Raw genomic sequence first — 21,868 nt, 5'->3', positions numbered from 1 at the left:
TTGTAATCACCTAAACATGAAGGGGTTTTTCGTAATTTGACCATACCTCAGGTGGTGGTTGTAATTTACCCTTAAATAAAAAATAAGAAAAAAATAATAAACAAAGCTCGCGAGCCGGCTCGTGAGCTCACGAACAACTAAAAATTCGCTCGAGCTCGAGCTCGAAAAACTCGAGTCCAAGTTTGAGCTTTTTCGAGCTGGCTCATCGAGCTCACGAGTCGGCTCGACTCGTTTACCACCCCTACCTTCAACTATGTATTCTCGTACACATCCACTCTTATAATGTCAAATTTACTTACTGGAGGCCGAGTTTTTTCATAAGATATTACATAGTTGATGGGTGATCGTAATTAGCCAAACATTAGAGATTTTTTTGTAATTTCACCTGACCTTAAGGGGTTGGCCGTAATTTACCCTTTAAATTTCTATCCAATAATTTCAACAAATCGTAAATCGGGATATTTTAATTTTCAATTAAAAAGGTAATATACTCAAGAAAGAAGGAATCACAACAGACAACATTAAAAATTTCGTTCCAATTTTCACTCGCGAAAGTGTGTTTGTATTTTTGACCCATAAATGGGTTAAAAAAGTTCTAGCTTCTTGTCGATTTTTTTAGCCCATTTAGAATAATTGGGCCGATACAAAATTTTGAGTTGGGCTTACAGTTCGATTGCTACAATGGTTCAATATAATAAGCCCATACGAAGTATACGATGAAAAAAGGTATAGTTAGGTAAAAATAAGAAATAATGATTTTTGTGAAGTCAAACATAAAAAATAATAAAATAATAAAATAAAAATTAAATGAAGATAATATTTTAGTTGAAAATGGGAATGGATGGATGCCTTGTCGTGTAGTACAAGCATTACCAATTGTGACGACATCTCTCCGGTTTCCTTTTAATGTAAAAAAATCTGGGAGGGATCTAACGCGCGTAATTTCGATGTTTTTATATGATTCTGATGCATCGGTGCTGGTATAATCGCACCCACCAATTTCTAATATTTTGAACATCGAACGTGTCTTTTTCATCCTTAAATAACGTGTTTTTTAAAAGGTATCGATCGTACGAGTTACGACCCCAAGTCATGATCTTTAAGGATACATTTTGCACGATTTTTTTTTTTTTTTCTAAAATCTATATGTATTTCTTTATTTATTTTTCTTAATCTGATTTAATTTGAAACGGAAGTAGTATTTGTCAAGTTAAGCTATCTTTTTTTGCGTAGAAGATGTGATATGATTGCCTGTAATTAATCACCCTAATTGCTTAACTAACTATTATATCGAAATTAGTCTTTTAATGTGTAAATAAAAGAATATTAAATGGCCTATTTTCCGGGAGAAGAACATGCAAATTAATTAAGTGTAAATGTTATTTTTACCTTATGAACTGGGTTTATATTTATTCCTCCCTTGATGAACAAGAAACCAGCTGTATTGCTACCAAATGAATTTATTTCTATATATATATATATACACACACACACACACGTCTCTTAAGATTGCTTCAATATTGTTTAAATACAGTAGAATCTCGATGAATTAATACTCAGTATATTAATAACCTCGTTTGTCGAGTGTATATGGCTAATTGATTGTGAATTCCTTCGGTAAAAAAAATAATAATAATAAAAAAAAAAAAAAAAAAAGAATTTACAAAATAATGAGTTGTCCTTTATGAATTAAGTAATGGGCCAATGGCCCATGTTTGTAAGGAATATGCCGAGTCCAAATATTTTATATATTAAATAAATGGAAATTAAATTGGATATAAAGCTCCCAATAATGGAAGGTGAAATTTGACTCTAATCTTTTTATTTTATTTTTTGTCACGCAAATAAATGTAGAGTTACTGGATTTAAATCAATAAAATAAGAACCTATCCAAAAGTGGGGAAGTTGGACCTATTGAATATTGACAGGCACAACCTATATTATTTATTTATTTATTTATTTATGTTTTTTTACTTGTAATAAATTGATTAATTTATATTAATTTATTCAAGTAGCTAGTTTAATCAAGCTCCCCTTTAGGTTGCACAAAGTCACCAACTTTGTTTCTTCGGTCATACTATTACTCTCTTGATTATGTTATAAATATTTTTTTTCATTATTATTATTGTCTTGAATGAAAATAATATTCTATAATCACAAATTAATGAAAATAAATTCCTAATTAGGATAAAGGAGAGATGCTATTGATTTTCATGGATAAAATCTATGTGTATCATTTTCATTATCTCCAACTTATATATACAAATAAATATAATTAAAATTCACCATGGAGCAAAAACTAACATGTGACATGAAGGTGAAAGAAATGACTATTTCACCCTTGGACCATGAAAACTTCCCCAAGAGGCTTATTCATAGAATTTGGTATCTTTCAATAAATCCCATTTCCCCACAATCTTGGTTTAGATTCACTCCCTTACCTTATCTCCACACATGAAATTCCCCACCCTCAATTCCGAGGTATTAAATATTTATTATTAAACACTAATAATCATCACTAAAACTTACAAAAATAAAAAAATGGGACCTTTAAAAACACCTAAGGCCTCGTTTGGTTGGAAATATTAGCGATTGGTACTTATTTGATATTTGGTAAACTCAATAACTTTTCGGCTCTCGACCCAAAAATATTATGTTATGATGTCTTTTAAGGAGCTTTTTTGGATCTTCTGGGCTTCGATAAATCCACTTATGGGGTTTGGTAAATCTATTGGATTTTTAATAGATTACTTATTGTTTTTATCTTAACTAATTATATCTTGACAACCAAACGAGGTCTAAAAAACAAAATAGTAGTTGCCATTGATAAAAGATACCTAAACTAAACCGAGAAATTTCCGCACAGTAAAACGTGTAAATTTTCACACAGTAGGACGTGTAAATGTGTGAGTGTAAGCCCAAAGCCACAAAGCAAAATAAGCTTGACACGTCATCTCCTTTTGGGGTTCCCTTCTCAAACAAATTACATTCCAGGGGAAATAAAAATGCTTTCTTTCCTATATCACACACACATTCATTCACATACTATCTCATTTAGAACTCTCTCTCCTCCCTCTCTCTCATCTCTCTCTCTCTCAACAAAGAAACATATATTGAAAACATCCCATCAAGACACCATTTTTCTAACCCCCTTTAATTATCACCATCGCCTAAAAATCAAGAATTTATTCATCAAGAAAATCCCTTGATCGGATTGAAAACCAAATTCCCTTGATCAGAAATTTCTTTTTGACTATTTTTGGTGATTTTTTTTTTCTTTCTTTTTTTTAGCAGCAGATGTTACATGGGTTTTGAGGAATCTTGGCTCTCCTTTGCATGTAAACTTTGATTTTTTTATTTTTCTGATTCTTTGTTACTTGATCTGATTTCTGTGTCGGAATGTACAGAATCAAAGACTGCCCCTTTTTGTTTTTTTTTAACAGTTATTTGTGAAATTACACTTGATCTTCAGTGTTGATTGAAGAAACAATACTTGTTTTTTGTTGATCACTGAAGATCCTTGTTCATTTGTGTTGTTAAAGATTGGATTTTTATGGTCAAATTTCCTTGATCATTGTTGTTTTTAATTCAGAATTTTGATTTTTGACAATCACAAGCTTCTGGGATTTTTGTTAAGTGATGCGTGTTCATGAAAATTAGCTTTTTTTTCGGTGTGAAAAATCGGTTCTTTTTTCGGGCTTCTTTTGGTGTTGGAATATCCCTTTGTGCACGTTGTTGTATGCTTCATAAAACAGTATTCTTTATTTGTGTTGAATGTATTTCCCTTTTTAGATACTCATCTTTGCCGAAACTTCGTATGTTTTGATCAAATTTGCCCGTGTTCGAAAGTTCACTTCTTGTCTGTATCATTGTTGATTATTCACTTCCATTTGTAATGTGCTTGTCTGAATATGTTTGAGTGAGTGGTTTCGTATCTGATGCCTTATCTTTTAATCAAGAAAATGTGTATTTGACAGTTCCTCCTATGTAAACTTGCAGGCTCGGTACGAGATTCTCCGATCAACTAATAACTCGAAAGGTACCTAAATATTCCCATTCTTGAAGGCGGAAATTCGAAATGTGGAAAAAACAAAACTGCAATAGCTTACACATTTGTGTGGTTTTTTCAGTAAATTGAATCTTCGGTTGAGTCAAAAAAAAGGGCACTGCAAACTTATAGCAGTGGTGCCTCCATGGATGCCACGACTAGTGGAGCATCAAGTGTTCAATACCACGAGCAGACAATTACTTCGATTGTCAATTCTCCTTCGACGCATCAAAGGCAGCAACGCCACTGCTTCGGAAATGAAAGCCCGGGCGAATTCCCTTTATCCGCAAATCCATCGATCGTGCTTCATTTCCTAACGGGTTGCAATCTCGACCCGCAAGATCTCGCTAAACTCGAGGCAAGTGTGTTCAATTCTCAATTTTCAGACAAGTCCATCGTTTTGTTTTGACTGATAGAATTGATGATGCTGCTCATTTGGAACCCGTAAATTCTTGTTTTACGCAGGCAACTTGTTCCTTCTTTAGACAGCCAGCAAATTTTGCCCCCGATTATGAGCTCTCCTTGGCTGAGCTGGCCGCTCTCGATATGTGCCAAAAGAGAGCTATATTTAAACCGATGACATTTGAAGAAAGGCAAGATTTAAAGCAAAGGTGTGGTGGTTCTTGGAAACTTGTCTTGAGGTATTTGCTGGCTGGAGAAGCATGTTCTAGAAGGGAGAAAACGCAAGCAATTGCGGGGCCCGGCCATTCTGTGGCTGTGACTTCTAATGGAGCTGTGTATTCGTTCGGTTCTAACAGCTCTGGTCAGCTTGGTCATGGAACTACCGACGAAGAACCACGCCCCCGCATAATCAGGTTAGCCAAGAACAGATTTTTATAATCTTTTTAGGGCTTAAGGCCTCGTTTGGTTGGGGTGATTACCCATGATCAACTAAATAATTGAATTTCGTTTTATATTTGGCAAACCCAATAATTTTCCTGGTCGACCCCGGAAATATTATTTCATGATGCAATATTTCGGCTTTTAGGAAGAATATTTAGTAGACCTTGCAAGATCTTATAATACAATTGGGTTTTCGTTAGATTATTGAATCTTATTTTTGGCGATTCTTATGTTAGGAACGAAAACGAGGCCTAATTATACAGTTAAACCAGATAATTAGGCCTAATTGTTTCTAATATGACTTTGTTTTGGTGAAGATCCATGCAAGGGATTCGAATTATCCATGCAGCGGCTGGGGCGGGGCGGACAATGCTAATTAGTGATGCGGGTCGGGTATACTCTTTTGGAAAAGATTCATTCGGCGAAGTGGAATATGGTGCTCAAGGGAGTAATTTAGTGACCACCCCTCAGATAGTTGAGTCTTTGAAGGATATTTTTGCTGTGCAAGCTGCTATCGGAAACTTCTTCACAGCTGTGTTGTCTAGAGAAGGTAGGGTTTACACGTTTTCTTGGGGTGACGAAAGCAAACTCGGACATCAAACGGACCCCACCGATCTTGAGCCCCGTCCATTGTTGGGGGCCCTCGAGAATATTCCGGTGGTTCAGATTGCAGCTGGATATTGCTACCTTCTTGCTTTGGCTTGTCAACCTAGCGGCATGTAAGCTCCTCCTCGTTTAATTTTTTTTTTATTGGGATTTCTTTTTTTTGTTTGTTTAATATTTAGAGATAAGTACGGTATAAAAAATGATCTTTTTTAAGGGGAGCAACAAAATACTACACTGTTTGAGTTATAATAAATCTCTCCACAAAGTAGTTGATTTTGTGAAGAAGTGGGGGCCATGGCCCCCCTAGCCCTGTTTCAAGAATGCATGTTCAATTTGATTTTCCTTATGATATTAGGTTGATTTTTTTATGGGGGCCAAACAATACTACACTGCTTGAATTACAGTAAATCTCTACACAAAGTAGTAGTTTTGAGTAGTGGGGGCCATGGCCCCCCATAGCCCTGTTTCGAGAATGCATGTTTTTTCCTAGATAAGACTGAATGGCCCGAGTGATTAATTTTCAGGTCGGTGTACTCTGTTGGTTGTGGATTGGGCGGAAAGTTAGGGCATGGTTCTAGAACAGATGAGAAGCTTCCGAGATTAATCGAACAATTCCAAAGTTTGAATCTTCAGCCGATGGTGGTTGCCGCCGGTGCATGGCATGCGGCGGTCGTCGGAAAAGATGGGAGGGTTTGCACTTGGGGGTGGGGCCGCTATGGCTGCTTAGGCCATGGTAACGAAGATTGCGAATCGGCGCCTAAAGTTGTTGAAGCGCTGAGTGACGTGAAAGCTGTGCATGTGGCTACGGGTGATTATACCACCTTTGTGGTTTCGGATGAAGGGGAAGTGTATTCCTTCGGGTGTGGAGAATCTTCTAGTTTGGGGCATAATAATAATGCTGCTGTCGTTGCTGCTGCTGCTGACGAGCAGGTTCGAATCTTGATTTTGAATTCATTTGGATTCGAAGATTTTGAAATCGGGTAATAACTAAACTAATTTACACGATGTCGTTGTTTCCGATCTTTTTTTTAGGGCAATCGACACTTGAACGTGTTAACGCCCGAGCTAGTGACATCACTAAAGCAAGTGAAGGAAAAAGTCGTACAGATAAGCCTCACGAATTCCATATACTGGAATGCTCACACTTTCGCCCTAACCGAATCCGATAAGCTCTTTGCGTTTGGGGCCGGAGATAAAGGCCAGCTCGGCGTACAGCTCGTTGATAATCAAACGGAGAGGGCTAACCCCGAACGCGTTGATATTAACCTCAGTTAAGCTGCCGATGGTTAAATCCCGGAAGTTCGCTCACACTGTCGGCTGCAAATTCCCTGTTTATATTTAAATGTTTTTTTTTTTAATTTCGTTATTTAAATTATCGCTGTGTAAATAGGAAAAACGGTGATTGTGAATAAGGGTAGGAATTAGGAGCTGCAGAATTAACCTCATTAGAAATTCGTTAGCTCTTTGCCTCAACCGGTAAATACTTAGTTTCTAAAAAAGACTTGTTAAGGTTGGTTGGTTGGTTTCATGACTTTATTTACTTTGGTAAAAAATGCTTTCTTTTAACCATTTAAACACTCTTTTATTTATCTTTAATGCTTTGGATGTTTATTGGAACCATTTGAGTGAAGTTTATTTTCCAACCTATTTGTGTGTTTTTTATCCTTTTTATTTTTTCATTTAAATTACGAACACCTTCTGAGGTAAGGTCAAATTATGAAGAGAAAAATCCTTATGTTTTAAGTACATTACAATCACCCCTTTCAACTGGGAATCTTCTTACACATTGATCTTTGCGGTGATTTTTGCGGTGTCAAATTTAGTAGAATCTTCAAGATTATGTGTAATATTCTCCTGTTTGTACCCATTTTACCTAGACACGGCTATGGGCCGGTTTTGGGCCCGGAACCGGCCCGAACCGTTGACCGGTGAACCGGCCCGTCGTCCCCGGGATGGGCCCGATTCTATGAATTGGTGAACCGTGAACCGCCGGGTCGGTCCGGTGGTTCACCCAAATTTAAAAAAAAAAAAAATCAAAAAAATTGCCGGTTTTATTTGCTATTTTTTGAATTCCCCCCACCAACCCCCCCTTTTTTCTTATAAATACCCTTACACCCCATTTTTTCCTATAAAATTAAGTTAAAGTCATTTTATTTATTTCCTTTTGTTTTTTTTCCTATTTAAAAGTAATTATTTTAATTTATTTATCCATTAAGTTTTTTTTTTTAATATATATATATATATATATATATATATATATATATATATATATATATATATATATATAAATTTCCGGGCCGACCCGGATAGGCCCGGAACCGAATTGAACCGGCCCGCCGACCCGGCCCGCCGAACCGTGCATATTACGGGCCGGTTCCGATTCCGTAAAAAGTGAACCGTGAACCGGTATGAACCGACCCGGAACCGGTCCGAACCGGCCCATGGCCGTGTCTAATTTTACCCCCATTCGAGCTCCACATTGTGCAACAAGATGATTATAAAGTGTCTCTTAGCTTGTAAATATCAAATTGCGGTGCATTAGAAACTACATTTTTTCACAAAAGAGTACAAACTAGAGGACTTTGACACCATAAGGATGGACATGTAAAAGGGTTGTTGTAATTAACCAAACATAAGGGATTTTTTTGTAATTAACCTTACCTCAAGTGTAGCCGTAATTTACCCAATATATATATTTATTTATTTAAAAAAAAATCATTTTAAGAATTTTTTATTCTTCAATTGCTGTATTTCACAAATCGAAAGCAATTGATCGAAGAAAAATAGAATTCATTACAAACATAATACCATAAAAATAGTTGAAAAAAATGAAAACAACACAACAGCTGTTGATAAAACCATAAAAACAGAATTCATTACAAAATAAAACCCATCACAAATAATTTCACCCAAAGCGGCTTTAGAGAATCAAACGATAACAGTCAATCGATTCAGATTTAACTACATAAATATTCTCGCAAGCTATTTCTAAACATCAAAATTTTTTGCATGAAAACTAGAAGGAAATCAATAATCAGACGGTGAGATGACATCATCGATCTTTAGAATCATCTTAACAACTTGGGTAGCAAGTAGAATCTGCTGTTGTTTCCCTATCAACGTCTCGAAAACATTCTGCTCGCGCATGTCGTTTGTCCCCACGTCGTTGCAATCAATACCACAGTAGCTGTTGTTCTCCTACAAACGGAAAAACAAAACATATGTACTTTTAGTTTTCGACAAATGCTGAAATACCTCTTCACATTCAACCTAGAAATTATAAATAAATAAATAAATAAAAAAAAAAAAAAAAAAAAAAACATAAAATAGGGTGCGAAAATGGTTAAGGATTACGATTTACCTTAATTTGCTGAGATTTGACAGCGGATAGAGTTTCGATAGGCTGAAGTCCACTATTTTCGGCCAGTGCCATTGGTATAGCATCTAATGCATCTGCAAATGCCCTTATTGCATACTACAAAAACAAAAACAAAAAGTAAAAATTAACTAAATAATTAAGAAAAAAAATTCAAAGTTGAAACTTGGAACCATAGATACACACCTGCTCAACTCCTGGGTACTTATCTGCAGCTGCTTCCACGGCAATTGAGCAAGAAATTTCAGCTGAGCCACCACCATATACGATTGATTTATTACGGATAAGATTTCGAGCAACACATAGAGCATCGTGAATGCTGCGTTTTGTTTCCTCTATCATCATCTTGTTACCTAAAAGGAATTAGATTAATTACTATGAGATCATCTTTGAAATTATGTAAAAGAAGAAGTGGAGAAAAAGATAGGCATGGGACAGTATTGACTCACCACCACGTATAAATATGGTTACCGCCCTTGAATTTGCACAGTGCTCGATGTATATCATTCGATCTTTAGTAGTCCCAAAGGCTTTTTCTCGAACCAAACCAGCCTGACATAAATAAATAAATTGAGAAATACTTTACAATGTTACTATATATAGAGAATGGATGATAAGTGGCTATCTTACTTTGCCTAGCTTTTCTGTTGTCAACTCCTGAAATCTCGGTACAATTCTCCCACCTTAAATCAAAGTCGAGAAAAAAAAGCCAATACAAAATAAAAAAAATAGAAAAGGGAAATATAATAGAAGTGCTGAATTCTATTCTAGGAGTGCAGGATTCATAAAAACCTGTGGCTATAGCTATCAGCTCTAACTCCACACCACCAACCCATCTGATAGCAGGCAGATCTCTGTTCATTAACAAGTGGTTTGCCTCGTCATCGAAACCCCATTGGCAGATGACTAAAGTAGCCCCAACATCCTATGATCAAACAAGTTTTGGATTACACAAATGTATTTTATTTCATAAAATGTAAATCATATAGCCAATGTAAGAGCAAGAGTATTCAGGCGGGCAAACTTTTCAATTCACACGTATTATTATCTAAGATTCAAGTGCCAAATTCTACATACGATGGTCCTAGATTACCTTGCATTTTTGAACCATATCGTCGAAGTACTTCTGCTCTTGTTGACGTAAAGTCTGGAATTTTTCCACAGTATCAATATCAACCTTATGTTTAGTCTTGGGCTTCGGGGGCTCAAAGGGGCAAGTTAGAATAGCAATATTTGCATCCACAATTTGCTTCGGCATTTGCGGATGACTCATATCTTTGTCGACAATAATCCCATATATTAGTTCAGTGTCCTCCAGCTTTCCTCCCACTTTCCCCTCGACTTTAATTAAGTCTAGATTGACATCCCTCCTCTCTAAATCTGCAACAGCAAGCACTGCTTTAACTGCAATCTCCGCCAAACTGCGCTTGCACCTATTCACACTGCAAAAAGTAGTTTGCAATACCAAAACAGATCAATCACAAAAGCAAGAGATACTTGCAGAACTACAAGGACAATGGAGCAAACAAGAAGATTCATAAATTAAACCACAATGTTCACAAGTTTTGGGCTGTAAAACAATATGTGAAAGAAATGGGCAAATCAACGAATAATATCATGAGGAATAGAAATCCGAAATAAGAAACAATACTCACATCTTGGAGGATAAAGTAGTCATACAAGTCTGAATCAAGGGCTCAACATTTGCTGCGCTGAATTCAAACTTATTAGCAATCTGCTCCAAATGTTCGAAAGCAATCCTCGAAGCAACTTCATATCCTTCAGCGATTCGTATCGGGTGGATACCACGCTCCAATAGCTTCTCAGCTTGTTCTAGAAGTGAACCGGCCATAACAACAACTCCAGTCGTTCCATCACCGATTTCATAGTCTTGACTCCTCGACAACTCAACCATTAGCTTACCAATCTGATTGTCCACATCCATCTGCTCCAAGATCGTTGCACCATCATTTGCTGACAGCAAAAGAACACGAATAAGTAATTTTATCTCTAATAGATCAAGCTGATGTCGATTTTCTCGATAGTTCATTGATATAGATAGATCTGACTAGTTTCGAAGACCAAAAATTAGCCTTAGTGCCTTTAATACCATACCCTACATGAAACTGAAATTCACAAAATGTAGACAAGTTCTCATTCAGCCTTTTAATTCCAGAATACTAGGTTAAGTAAAATTAAAACCCCTAAGCAACAAATCAGTATTACGAAGTCAAAAATCCAAACCAAAACCTAATTTTTCCGAGAAAAACAGAAAATCAAGGATTCAAGCAAAACCACACCAACATAAACACAATAATAACAGGAGAAACGCTAAGCTTACTTATGGTGACTTCACCGTCAGGGCTCTGAAGCATCTTATCCATGCCTTTCGGCCCTAGAGAGGTGCGAAGGATCCGCGCCACCGCTTTCCCGGCGGCGATATTCGCCTTCTGCGCATCGAGGCCGCGCAATCTGGTTTTCTGGTCCTGCTCCCTTAGAATAATGAACGGTCGGCCGTACTCATCGAACGCCAGCGCCATTGTTCCGGCGCCGGTAGAAAAAGTAGCGGATCTTTATATGGATCCGACGAGGAAAATTGAAATGAAGAGTTCAAGGAAGGAGAGAGTGATGTGAGCTTTGGGGAAGAGTTTGAGAACAGATACTTTAGCCCTAGTAGTGGCAATTCCGAAATATTAATACTCATTTTTATTGTTTTTAAACTTTAATAAATAACTAAAAAAGGAATAGTAATTAACATTTTTCATCCTTTAACTATTTCTATTTATACTTTTCACCTTGAAATTGAATTTTTGGCCCTTTGTACAGACTAAATTAGTAAATGTCCAAGTTAGGGGTGCAAAGTGCTAATAAAGTGTAAGTAAATGGGGCAAAATGTAAGGGAACCAATTTTTATGCTCCAGTTGGCAGTAAGTATTAAGGCGTGGGGTCTGCTCTCTCCAGTATCATAGATCCAATATGTTACAGTTTGAACTAATGACGCGAAAACAACGACGCATTTCAGCCCACCTTTAATGTAGATCGCAAGTGCATGGGCCTGGTACATGGGCCATCAATTTGCCGTACCCATTTTTATATAAATTCGGATTTAGATCCAAATTTAATTTTAAAACATATTTTCAAAATTTTATATTTATAATAGTAATAATAATACTATTACTAAGCCTCGTTTAGTTGAGAAGAGTAACCATTATAAACTACATAATTGGACTTTGTTTGATGTTTGGTGTCCCCAATTATTTATCGGGTCAATCTGCAAATACTATGTTATCATGACTTATCTTGTCTTTTAGAGAGACTTTTTGTTGGACGTCCCGAGGTCCAATAAAATAATTAGATTTTCATTAGATTGTTTAATCTATCTTCGTTAATCTTATTTTGGCAACCAAACGAGCCATTAATTATTATTATATATTTTATATTAAAAGTGAATAATAAAAAAATAAAACTTTTGATTTTCGCTAATTTCAGTTCGAAAAATTCCGATACTGGAATAAGTTTTTGTTGTGATGAATTTTGGAATTTCGATTATCAAATTTTCATAATTATTTTTGAACATAATAATTGGATTTAGAATATTAAAAATAACCTATGCATTAATTAAAATATAAAATTAAATAAGCCTGGAGAGCATGATAAATAGCAAAACTAATGAAGATAAAATAAGGTGAAATGGAATTTTATTTATTCAAAGACTGCAACCCACAAAACTGTGAATTACATTAATGAAATTATAAGATATTCAACAATAAAAAAAAAAATACATTTTTTTTTTTTTTTATATAAACTAAAAGAAATGGAAATAGAAGAAGATCCCTTCATTATTAGCAAACGAACTTTCCATTTCTCCTTATTGCATTGGTAGTGTGTACTAATTGATTCAGAAAAAGAATGCACCAACGAAGCTGGCGGCAGCGACTGCTCCGGCGACTGTGGAGATTGGAAGTGCAGCTGCGCCGCTCATAGGGGCGGGTGCAGGTGTGAGATCTGGGAAAACACCATCGGGAACAGGTCCTCCGACGGGGGCGGCGTCAGTGGCGCCGCCACCGCTGATGGTGCCGATCACGCTGCCGTCGTCACCGTTACCGGTGGGTGCCTCAACCACCACGTCGGTTGAAGGGGTGGTGGAAGGAGGGGAGGCGGCGGCAGAGGCCATTCCGACAACGGCAAAGAAGATGAGGGCGACGATGATGATTTGTCTGGCCATTTTCTTTTTTTTTTTAAATTGTTTTTTGTCTTTCTTTTTTTTTTTTTTTTTTTGCAGTGAGAGTTAGATCAGATGAATCAAATCTTTCTCACTTTTTTATTGCAGAGAAGAAAGAATTGAATTGAATGTACTTGTCGGAAATGGTTGATGTTCTGGAGGGTGGGAGGAGGGTGTTTATATAGGGCGGAGGTACGGTGGAGATGGGTGGTGGAGTGGCGGATTTTACGGGCTGCGGAGGTACGGTGGCCATGCAAAGTTTAGACGTCCACTAGTTATCTTATAACAAAACCTTGATTTTCGCTTTACCATTAATTTTTTTTTAATTGGTCAAAAAGAAAAAAAAAACTTAAAATGGTTATTTGGTAATTATATTTGTTTTTAAATTTCAAAGACTATTTCAACTGCAAAGGCTATAAACTCGTTGAATATACTACAAATATAAAACATTATGATAAATCAAATTATTTGATCAATTAGAGAGATAAAAACAGACCTTACGATTACTGAACATGCGAAACAGCCGCCCTTAGCATTGTCGAAAACCTGAGCTGAACTCTACCGAATGTCTGAAAGAATATAAGAATCTCCGTTTTTTTACGTCTGGAAAGAAACTGCCTCCGTATAACTAACAATTTGATCGATTGACTAATTAATACATTCCTTTAAAAACTGGGTTCGTGCGGCATATGCTCGCTCCATATTCCTCGTACTCTGCTTTCGTATGACAAGCCTGTGTCGGTACAAAAAATATTGTCCAAATGTGTTATAGAGAGAGACTGAGTGAGAGATATTCTAGAGAGAGAAACGAAACGTACTGTGAAAAACTCGGGGGTGGATGCAAGTACAGAGCCTCCAAACCAAACTGCACATTTCTGGATAGGATGGCTTACGACATTTACTTCGACAGGTTGTGCCTGGAGAAAAAAATCCCCGAATTCGAATTTTATAATTAACTGGTGAATGAAAAAGGCCCGATTTACCAAAAAAACAACAGAACCTTTAATTCTCCACCAAGCTTAGTATTAGAGGCAAGAACTCGAGCATCGACAATCTTTTTCACATCCCTTTGCAGCCTTCTGTGGAAGTCTTTGAACATGGTTGACCCTCCGGATAATACGATATTCTACATTATATTGTATCGAATCAGTTTCGACGCTTAGAGTTCAATAGGCACACGAATCAAATATAAAAAAAATGGTTATTGGTCAGTCAACTACTTTCGTGTCACCTTATACAACGATCTTCGTGTATCTATTGGAGCGGACTGAATACATTTGTCAATCACATCAGGCAGAGGTGTCGTAAAATCGTCACTGTAAATTTCAGGGTTGAAGAATATCTACGCAAGAAAGCATAAATGTAACATCAATATTTAATTCAACAAAAATATCAATTTCAGCAGATTTTATCGAAATGCGATAACACCAGACACTATGTGCTGAAAACGAAGCAAACCTCGGGGCCAAGGAACCGTTCATAGCCTATATCACAAGAATAAGGAGCCCCGGTTTTCGGCTTAGTACCTCTCCACTGCTTAACGTATTTTGCTGGCTCTTTGTCGTGCTTATTGAACTCCTGAACTCGTCAAAGAACATAATTAGAAAATAAAAGTAAGTAAAAATATTTCGGATATACACAAAATATTTAGAAACTATCCTCTAGTTCACCTTGACAATATCGGAACAAGTGTAGCAATACATTTCCTTCACTTTACGCGCAACCTCGAAGGAGTCGTCGGGTGGAACATGCTCTCCTCTTTCCTATTAAAAGTATTCGATAATATTTGACCAATTTTACTATCGATTGTAGAAAAATTGAAAAATCGTCCTACTTTCATGAGGTGTTGGATGAACCGAGTGACGTCTTTCCCTGCAATCGGAATCGACTTAATGCTGCTCCCGATAACATAACCATCTGCAACAGGGACAACATGAGTAGCCCCGTCTCCGATGTCCACTACAACTCCTGTCATTTCACACTAAGAACATGTGTCCAAATGTAAGAAAAAAAACCCGATTTTTGTCTAAATATTTCAATCCGATTTTATCCCATGCTAGCTCATTTTACACACTAGATTTTAACATAACTCAATTTTACCTTGGATGTAGTATATCCAGCAGCCAATGCAAGAACAGGCTGCACGGCAATATAAAGTCCCGGAACATTAAAGGTCTCGAACATGATCTCTCCGGTGTACTCGCGACTCTCCGGCGCAGTCAACGAGCTCTCGGTCAACAGGAAGTAGTGATCCTCTGGATCGCAGCGTAGATAGTTAAATATACACTGCTGCCAAAACCTCTCCATCGAATCCCAATTATCAACCTGGCCGTGTTTCATGGGATAACTCAAACTGTAAGTGGTGCTGGATTTAGATCTGGCGACCGCCTCTTCGCCTATGTGGTAATCGAGATCGGCCATCACCCCTGCGCTATGCTGCACCAGCCAATTGCTGCCCTTTGTTGAACCGGGCCGGGCCTGGTTGACGAACGACTCGTTTACTGCAACTACTGTCGGAACTGTAAAACAGGGCTCTACGTTTCCGGCAAAACCCAGTTTCGTGTACCTGAAAATAAGGTGGCAAAATTGAAATAAGCAAAGTGTACTCATTGAAGCATTTCATCAAACAGTTCATCCGCGATGGCAATCGAGAAAGAACTGGTCGACGGTTACCCAGTGCCATTGTCGACGACTACAGCAGGACGAGAAGTGGAGGATTCCATTAGCTAGAAGAGCAAAACCCGGGTCTGAGATTCTTGAAATGTGCTGAGAAAAACGGCGATCATAGTCGACGGCGGCGCGTGGTGATCAGAATGAGTCCGACGTGTCAACGGCGAGTAGTTGCAGCTACAAACAACAACGTCGGAGAAAGAAAACATCGGCTGAATAAGCTTTTCGTTCCGTCCATTTCATCGTTAAATCATGAAATTCATCACCAACTTCACAGCAGTTGGACTCAGGTGCGGTGTGAATTGACGGCGACTGTTTCAGACTTTCAGTCCCTTTTCTCTTTCCTTCCCTTTCTTAGTTCTTACTCAATTGAACAAGGCAAACGAATCAAATTGTGCGATGGGGTTTGATTGTTCTTTGGTTTAGCGTGAAGAACGGGATTAAAACACACAGTAGTTGGTCGGGATGTACGGACATTGGAGTTTGGAGCTTGATATGATGTGTGCTGACGTAATCAAGTGGAAAAGAACAGATTTTTTTTTTCCTCTTCTTGGTAATAAATACACGAGTTTGTTAGTATCTTGGTAATTTTATTGTTACTGCTGCAAAATATATAACCATGACAATAATTAATTCTAAATTTAAATTTCGCCTCATTTTTTATTTTGTACATTTTTCATGATAATATACATAATTTACAATAAAAAATAGTAAACAATAAATAAGGATAGAGTAAATTACGGCCACACCCCTGACGTAAGGTCAAACTACGAAAAAACTACATCAACTATTAATCTTCTTACACGCCTGCCCTTAGAATGCCAAATTCAGTAGAATCTTCTAGATTACGTGAAATATTCTCTAGTTTGTATTCGTTTTGTGTAAAATGCAGTTTCCGATACACCACAAGGTGATATTTACAAGCCAAGAAGCACATCTTATGATCATCTTGTTTCAAAATGTGGAGCTCCAATGTAATAAAACAGGTACAACAAAATGGAGAATATTTCTCATAATCTAGAATATTCCACTAAATTTGACACTGCAAGGACAGACGTATAAGAAAACTCATAGTTGAGGGGTGGTTGTAATTACTCAAATATAAAGGGTTTTTTCGTAATTTAACCTTACCTCAGAGGGGTGGCCGTAATTTAACCATAACAATAAGCTCAAGCTCATAAAATAAATATTATTATAATGCTAATTTTTATTTATATGGAAGAGAAAATGGAAAAACAAACACTAGAAGAAATTCTGAATTACAAAGTAAACACAATACCCCTTACATTTTATTCTTTCAAACTTCAAACTAACATACCATAAACAAAAACAAAAAAAAAAAAAAAAAAAAAAAAAAAATACAAGATACCTATAAAACATATGAAATGGTGTAAACACTATCCTCAAACTCAAAGCTCATCCTTTGCCGATTGTTTCGGATTTGCCGATGAAGTCTTAACAGGATACGAAGCCTGCATAGCTAAGCCACACAGCCCTTCTTCTGCATTTATATCTCGTTGCATCCTGATATATCCTTGCTCTCCCCATTCTGCCCCCCACGAGTTTTTCACTATCCAGTATTTTGTACCGTCGACAGTTGTTCCATATCCTACAATTGCCACTCCATGGTCTAGCTCAGTCCCACAATCTCCGGTGAACACTCCCTACAAAATCGAGAAAAAACCGAGCGATTTATTAGACCAGTTCTTGATTCTACTCGTCCTTGTATATTCCGGTTCTATATACTCGTAGGCCGTCTCTAGCTATTTTGGGGCGTAAAGGGAATAATAAATTGTGGGCCCTTTTCTCTAAATTTATTTTTTTTTCATAAAAAGATAATTATATTTTTTATTTAAATAGTGAAATTACTATAAGACCCCTACAAGCAGTTGCTTGATATCTTCTTGAAATCTTGAAATTGCCAATATCACAAGTGGTGTAAGAAAAGATAGGAGTTGAGTATATATGTGTGTGTGTGTGTGTGTGTGTGTGTGTGTGTGTGTGTGTGTGTGTGTGTGTATACCTCTGAGTAGAACTGAAGACTAGAACCACCGGCATCCATTGCAATAGATACAGGCTGGTTCGCGACTGCTTTCATGAGTGCGTTCTCGTTGTTCACGGGCACGTTTTCATGACCATCGATCACCACCGCCGGCGTATTAACCTAATTTAAAAAAAAAAAAAAAAACCTAGTATAAGTTTTTTTGTCTTAAAACAATTTCTGAAGATAATAATGTTTTCTTTTTCTCCCTTTTCCATACCTTTGCAGAATCACATCTCCCATCTTTGGCACTGTAAGGGTAAACAGTCTCGGTCGTAAGTCCGCCCTCTTTCTTGATGAACTCGTACGCGTTTTCCATTAGTCCTCCATTACAGCCCTCGTTGTCCTTTTCACAATCAACCAGTTCTTGCTCAGACAAAGATACTAAAGTACCCGTCTTAATCTTATTGATCCCTTCAACTCCGACAACAGTCGAAAATGCCCAACAACTACCTGTGAAAAAAATTCAGACAACACTCGGTAAAAAAATAAATCAGACATAAACAAAAAAAGTAAAAGTCGAAAAACTCACCGCAATTTCCTTGATTCTTGACAGGAGTAACAGCACCTTGTTTCCTCCAATCAACCGACGCAGGAAGATTATCGGCCTTTTCGTACATAAACCCCGTGTGGGCCCTGCTGCCTCGGAGCATCTGGTGATGCTTGATTTTGGAGCTGTAAGAGTTTCTGAACTCATGGTTCGTCATGTCGGCAAACTTGTTGAGCTTCAGCTTGTAAGGCTTGTCCATCTGGTTCACCTTATGCACGTGCTGCACATTCGCTTTGAAAACGTTGAAACGCAGTTTTTTCTCGGCTAAATCACGAGAAACCGTGTGGTGGCTCCTCCACCTTTCGTACAAATCCCATAAACTCTCGTCAGAAGCCAAGTCCTTTTCGGTGAATTCTATGCTTTTAGCAAGGCCAAAAACCATAGACAGGAAAATAGAAACGTAAAGAACCTTCCCTATACCCATTTTCACAATCTTTTCAAAATCAAGAAACCTTTTCTTTTACTTTTTTTAAATTCTATCTCGGAGGGTGGTGTGTTTATATAGGAACATACGTTAGCTTGACGATGAAACTGCATGCATCATTGTCGATTTCATAGTAACAGGCTTTTTTGCTGAAATTAAGGGAAAGCTTTGTCCTATTTTAAGGATTAGCCTGCTATTTTTGGAGGTGAGTTTTGTAAGTATATGGTTTAACATGCTAACCATGCTATGTTTGTTACAATTTTTCGGCAGACGATGACTCGTTCGTTTGTCTGTGGCTGCAGGCTATATATCATAAAGTGTTCTGTATTTTCCATATTTTTTCTATTACTTATGCAATTTTTTTTAATAAATCTATTTTATGCAATTTTCAAATATTAAACTGCACCGAATGAAGTACAACGGGTACATTATCATTATTCATTCACGCACAAAAACACAAATTCATATCAGATAAATTTTTCGATCTATAAATCAAAAGAAATTTTTCGATTTAATCTTTCTATTTTTAGTTGACAAAACCTAAACGCAAAAAACGAATTTCGGCTGAGTAGATGACAAATTCGTATACTCATCGAAATAAAATTCGCCACTGCAGTCGAATAAGTTACTATTTTCAAGTTTCCTTCTAGCTTTACTCGTAACCTAAACGATTCTATCGTGATTCATAGAAACATGCAGACTTAAAAGACTTTATTTCCCAAGTAGAAAATGAATCAATAAGTAGCTAAATCAAACTCCAATATGCAAATAACAATTCAGAACCGTGCAAGTTCATTAATTACGTGAAGATTCATCGGTTTTTCGACAAAAGAACTTGGACCAATCGACAATGATCGACGCGTTCGATTTCAGTTCCAAAATTGCTTTAGAAAAAAGAGGAATCAAATCAAATCAAATCGGTGTTGATCAATATATGGATGGTATAAGATCCATATTTTCCAGCTACAATTTAAAAAATAAAATAATAATAATAAAAAAATGAGAAAGATTGGACAAATTTTACTGTAATTGCAAAGAGATCCCTTATCTCCATTCTCCGTTTGTTGCAAATATAGCTCCTCTCTCATCTTCCTTATCTCCATTCTCTCTTTCTGCAGATTAGGGCAAAATCAATCAAGGGGGTAAAGTTTTCATTTTTGGCAGAAGTTTAACCTAAGAAAGCATGTGTAAAAACAGATACATACAAATCGATAGAGTTCGTATATATCTATATATATATATATATATATTACTGATTCAGACAAAAGAAAATCCGAATCAATGAAATACCAAAGAATGTCGCTACTTTCACCATCTTCAATTGATCGATCGATATCCTTCGTCTTGCTTGCTTCAATGGGAAGCTCCGATTAGCTGAATTCTTGTTAATTTCTGCCCCAATTTTCAAAACGACGACGTTTCAATAATGCCTATTAATTTCATTTTTTTTTTTTTTTGTTTTTTTGGTTTTCATTAAGTGAAGAGAATATTCTAAAGAAAAAATAAATTGGTTGGAGAAAAAAAAAAAAAGTTTGGCATTTTGTCTTATAGATATGAATAAGAAATAAAACGAAATTTCCGATTTTTGCCAAATCCAACTCGAAAAATTTCTGATTTTTTTTGGCTGCAGCAAAGGGTCATTGTTTAATCAACAATGCAATAATTTAATTTGCTGCTATTCTAACTGATCTGAGTTTATATATACGGTAACCTGATATCGTTACGTATTCGTCGTGTTCGTCAAAAAGCCGATAAACGAGCTATCAAGATGTGCTTTTTTCGAGTTTGTTTCTTCTTCTCCTTACCCTTTGTTGATTAAGACAAATAAACTTCAATTTTTATTTTTGAACTGATAATACATAGGTAACTCTTTTGTCTGTGATGACTAATCTTTGATGTTGAGATTAATTTAGTTTTATACCACATTGTTCTGTATAGCTGTCTGTAATGCATAGATTTTGCTTTCAAAGGGAGTTGTGAATTGTGATGGATGAAGTTTGTAAATAAACTAATTTTATTGAAGCATTTAATTAATTAGTTTCATAATATAAAAAAAATTATTTAATTTACTATAATAAAAATACACAGAACAAAGTGAGTGCCTCTGTTCGAGATTCAACCTCAAATTCATCCACTAAACTTTACTCCATTGTTTATAATTATTTATAATAGTAAATAATGTGGTTAGTATCCTAAAAATACGTGTACTATTATTAAATAAAAATGTATATAATAGAAAATAAATAAATAAATAAATCAACCTTAAAAAAAAGAATTACAAGTGGATTAATTCCATGATTCTTCACGCTCTCTGCATAGTAAACGCATCAGCCCACTGAATACCGCCCTAAATTCATGGTTTTGGTATGGGTTACCTTCTCAATACATTTTTTTATTTATTTTAATATTCATTTTACTTTTATTTTTTGTTTAATTATTTGTCAGTATATATAATATTGGATTCTCAATTTTAAATAATATATTTTTTTCTTAAATTCTCGATGAAATTAATCGATAATTTTCACCTTTGATTTATAAGTAATTTGTCAAACACATACAAATGTGGGTATGTCATATGTGTACGAAAGAAAATAATTCGATGAAATTCACCCAGTATAGCATATAATATCAAATGTTTTTTTTTTACTTTCTTTTATCAAATAAGATAATTTGATAAAAGAATATGTAAATAAAATAAATTATTATAACAAAAATTTTAATATAAACCGAATAAAATAACAAAAAAAAAATAATATATTTTGGAAATTGCGAGTGCCCCTCCAATCCCCACACGTCCATCTCAATGGAGTGTATATATATATATATATATATATATATATATATATATATATATATATATATCAACATGCTTTATTCTTAGGGGTCTTTAGCAATAAACCCCTTGGATGAGTAATAAATGGTGATATGTCCAACCCTTAAATCTTTCTTTGTGATAAACCCCTATAAATATTAATTCCAATACTACCCTTCTGAAATTAGAAAATCTCCTACTCAAAAATAATCCATCCCATTAATACACGTCCCTTTCCTTAAATAATGCCAAAATAATAGTAATTTTTTTCCAACT

General features: G+C 36.0%; 5 protein-coding genes across 7 annotated transcripts; 1 reads left to right on the top strand and 4 right to left on the bottom strand.

Annotated features, from left to right (window-relative positions):
• The first annotated feature begins 2,928 nt into the window (after positions 1-2,928).
• On the top strand, positions 2,929-7,072 carry LOC105974724 (Regulator of chromosome condensation (RCC1) family protein). 2 transcript variants are annotated; one of them, XM_012999863.2, is made up of 7 exons: positions 2,929-3,338; positions 4,000-4,039; positions 4,131-4,406; positions 4,514-4,863; positions 5,209-5,610; positions 6,022-6,427; positions 6,530-7,072. In XM_012999863.2, exons 3-7 carry the CDS (start codon positions 4,194-4,196, stop codon positions 6,770-6,772), a joined length of 1,614 nt encoding a protein of 537 aa, XP_012855317.1. In that variant the 5' UTR covers positions 2,929-3,338; positions 4,000-4,039; positions 4,131-4,193; the 3' UTR covers positions 6,773-7,072. The 2 variants fall into 2 exon arrangements, with proteins under 2 accessions (XP_012855317.1, XP_088674552.1); XM_088818426.1 differs by having other exon boundaries at positions 3,008-3,262.
• Positions 7,073-8,326: 1,254 nt separating this feature from the next.
• On the bottom strand, positions 8,327-11,781 carry LOC105974738 (T-complex protein 1 subunit epsilon). Its single transcript, XM_012999884.2, has 9 exons — positions 11,215-11,781; positions 10,529-10,847; positions 9,967-10,315; positions 9,666-9,798; positions 9,504-9,556; positions 9,323-9,425; positions 9,060-9,226; positions 8,859-8,972; positions 8,327-8,695 (listed from the first exon to the last, which is right to left on the bottom strand). Exons 1-9 carry the CDS (start codon positions 11,411-11,413, stop codon positions 8,525-8,527), a joined length of 1,608 nt encoding a protein of 535 aa, XP_012855338.1. The 5' UTR covers positions 11,414-11,781; the 3' UTR covers positions 8,327-8,524.
• A 773-nt stretch (positions 11,782-12,554) lies between these two features.
• Positions 12,555-13,245, bottom strand: BCP1 (homolog of Brassica campestris pollen protein 1). Its single transcript, XM_012999759.2, has one exon. It carries the CDS (start codon positions 13,096-13,098, stop codon positions 12,772-12,774), a length of 327 nt encoding a protein of 108 aa, XP_012855213.1. The 5' UTR covers positions 13,099-13,245; the 3' UTR covers positions 12,555-12,771.
• A 189-nt stretch (positions 13,246-13,434) lies between these two features.
• LOC105974823 (actin-related protein 3) lies at positions 13,435-16,320 on the bottom strand. The gene is made up of 10 exons (XM_088818429.1): positions 16,041-16,320; positions 15,769-15,986; positions 15,196-15,661; positions 14,930-15,076; positions 14,766-14,858; positions 14,554-14,673; positions 14,327-14,437; positions 14,096-14,221; positions 13,914-14,012; positions 13,435-13,828 (listed from the first exon to the last, which is right to left on the bottom strand). Exons 2-10 carry the CDS (start codon positions 15,816-15,818, stop codon positions 13,748-13,750), a joined length of 1,293 nt encoding a protein of 430 aa, XP_088674555.1. The 5' UTR covers positions 15,819-15,986; positions 16,041-16,320; the 3' UTR covers positions 13,435-13,747.
• Positions 16,321-17,008: 688 nt separating this feature from the next.
• LOC105974793 (vignain-like) lies at positions 17,009-20,293 on the bottom strand. 2 transcript variants are annotated; one of them, XM_088818427.1, is made up of 5 exons: positions 20,071-20,293; positions 18,339-19,892; positions 18,027-18,259; positions 17,789-17,929; positions 17,009-17,429 (listed from the first exon to the last, which is right to left on the bottom strand). In XM_088818427.1, the coding sequence occupies exons 2-5, from the start codon at positions 18,778-18,780 to the stop codon at positions 17,175-17,177; spliced, it is 1,071 nt and encodes a 356-aa protein (XP_088674553.1). In that variant the 5' UTR covers positions 18,781-19,892; positions 20,071-20,293; the 3' UTR covers positions 17,009-17,174. The 2 variants fall into 2 exon arrangements, with proteins under 2 accessions (XP_088674553.1, XP_088674554.1); XM_088818428.1 differs by having other exon boundaries at positions 18,339-19,877; positions 20,071-20,174.
• Between the last annotated feature and the right edge of the window lie 1,575 nt (positions 20,294-21,868).

This window comes from Erythranthe guttata, chromosome 5, assembly GCF_056151865.1.
Source record: "Erythranthe guttata isolate IM_541 chromosome 5, IM_541, whole genome shotgun sequence".
NCBI lineage: Eukaryota > Viridiplantae > Streptophyta > Magnoliopsida > Lamiales > Phrymaceae > Erythranthe > Erythranthe guttata.
This window is presented reverse-complemented; position numbering and strand designations above follow the sequence as displayed.

What these genes read in the sequence shown, in the direction of transcription:
- LOC105974724 (XM_012999863.2), top strand. Translation starts at nt 4,194, where the DNA reads ATGGATGCCACGACTAGTGGAGCATCAAGTGTTCAATACCACGAGCAG. An exon ending in CCACGCCCCCGCATAATCAG is followed by an intron (nt 4,864 to 5,208) that starts GTTAGCCAAGAA and finishes GTTTTGGTGAAG; the next exon opens with ATCCATGCAAGGGATTCGAA. An exon ending in GCTTGTCAACCTAGCGGCAT is followed by an intron (nt 5,611 to 6,021) that starts GTAAGCTCCTCC and finishes ATTAATTTTCAG; the next exon opens with GTCGGTGTACTCTGTTGGTT.
- LOC105974738 (XM_012999884.2), bottom strand. Translation starts at nt 11,413, where the DNA reads ATGGCGCTGGCGTTCGATGAGTACGGCCGACCGTTCATTATTCTAAGG. An exon ending in AGTACCCAGGAGTTGAGCAG is followed by an intron (nt 8,973 to 9,059) that starts GTGTGTATCTAT and finishes TTGTTTTTGTAG; the next exon opens with TATGCAATAAGGGCATTTGC. An exon ending in TCAAATCTCAGCAAATTAAG is followed by an intron (nt 8,696 to 8,858) that starts GTAAATCGTAAT and finishes TTCCGTTTGTAG; the next exon opens with GAGAACAACAGCTACTGTGG.
- BCP1 (XM_012999759.2), bottom strand. Translation starts at nt 13,098, where the DNA reads ATGGCCAGACAAATCATCATCGTCGCCCTCATCTTCTTTGCCGTTGTC.
- LOC105974823 (XM_088818429.1), bottom strand. Translation starts at nt 15,818, where the DNA reads ATGGAATCCTCCACTTCTCGTCCTGCTGTAGTCGTCGACAATGGCACT. An exon ending in TCATCCAACACCTCATGAAA is followed by an intron (nt 14,859 to 14,929) that starts GTAGGACGATTT and finishes TACTTTTAATAG; the next exon opens with GAAAGAGGAGAGCATGTTCC. An exon ending in CTTGTTCCGATATTGTCAAG is followed by an intron (nt 14,674 to 14,765) that starts GTGAACTAGAGG and finishes TGACGAGTTCAG; the next exon opens with GAGTTCAATAAGCACGACAA.
- LOC105974793 (XM_088818427.1), bottom strand. Translation starts at nt 18,780, where the DNA reads ATGGGTATAGGGAAGGTTCTTTACGTTTCTATTTTCCTGTCTATGGTT. An exon ending in CAAGAATCAAGGAAATTGCG is followed by an intron (nt 18,260 to 18,338) that starts GTGAGTTTTTCG and finishes TTTTTTTCACAG; the next exon opens with GTAGTTGTTGGGCATTTTCG. An exon ending in GGAGATGTGATTCTGCAAAG is followed by an intron (nt 17,930 to 18,026) that starts GTATGGAAAAGG and finishes TTTTTAAATTAG; the next exon opens with GTTAATACGCCGGCGGTGGT.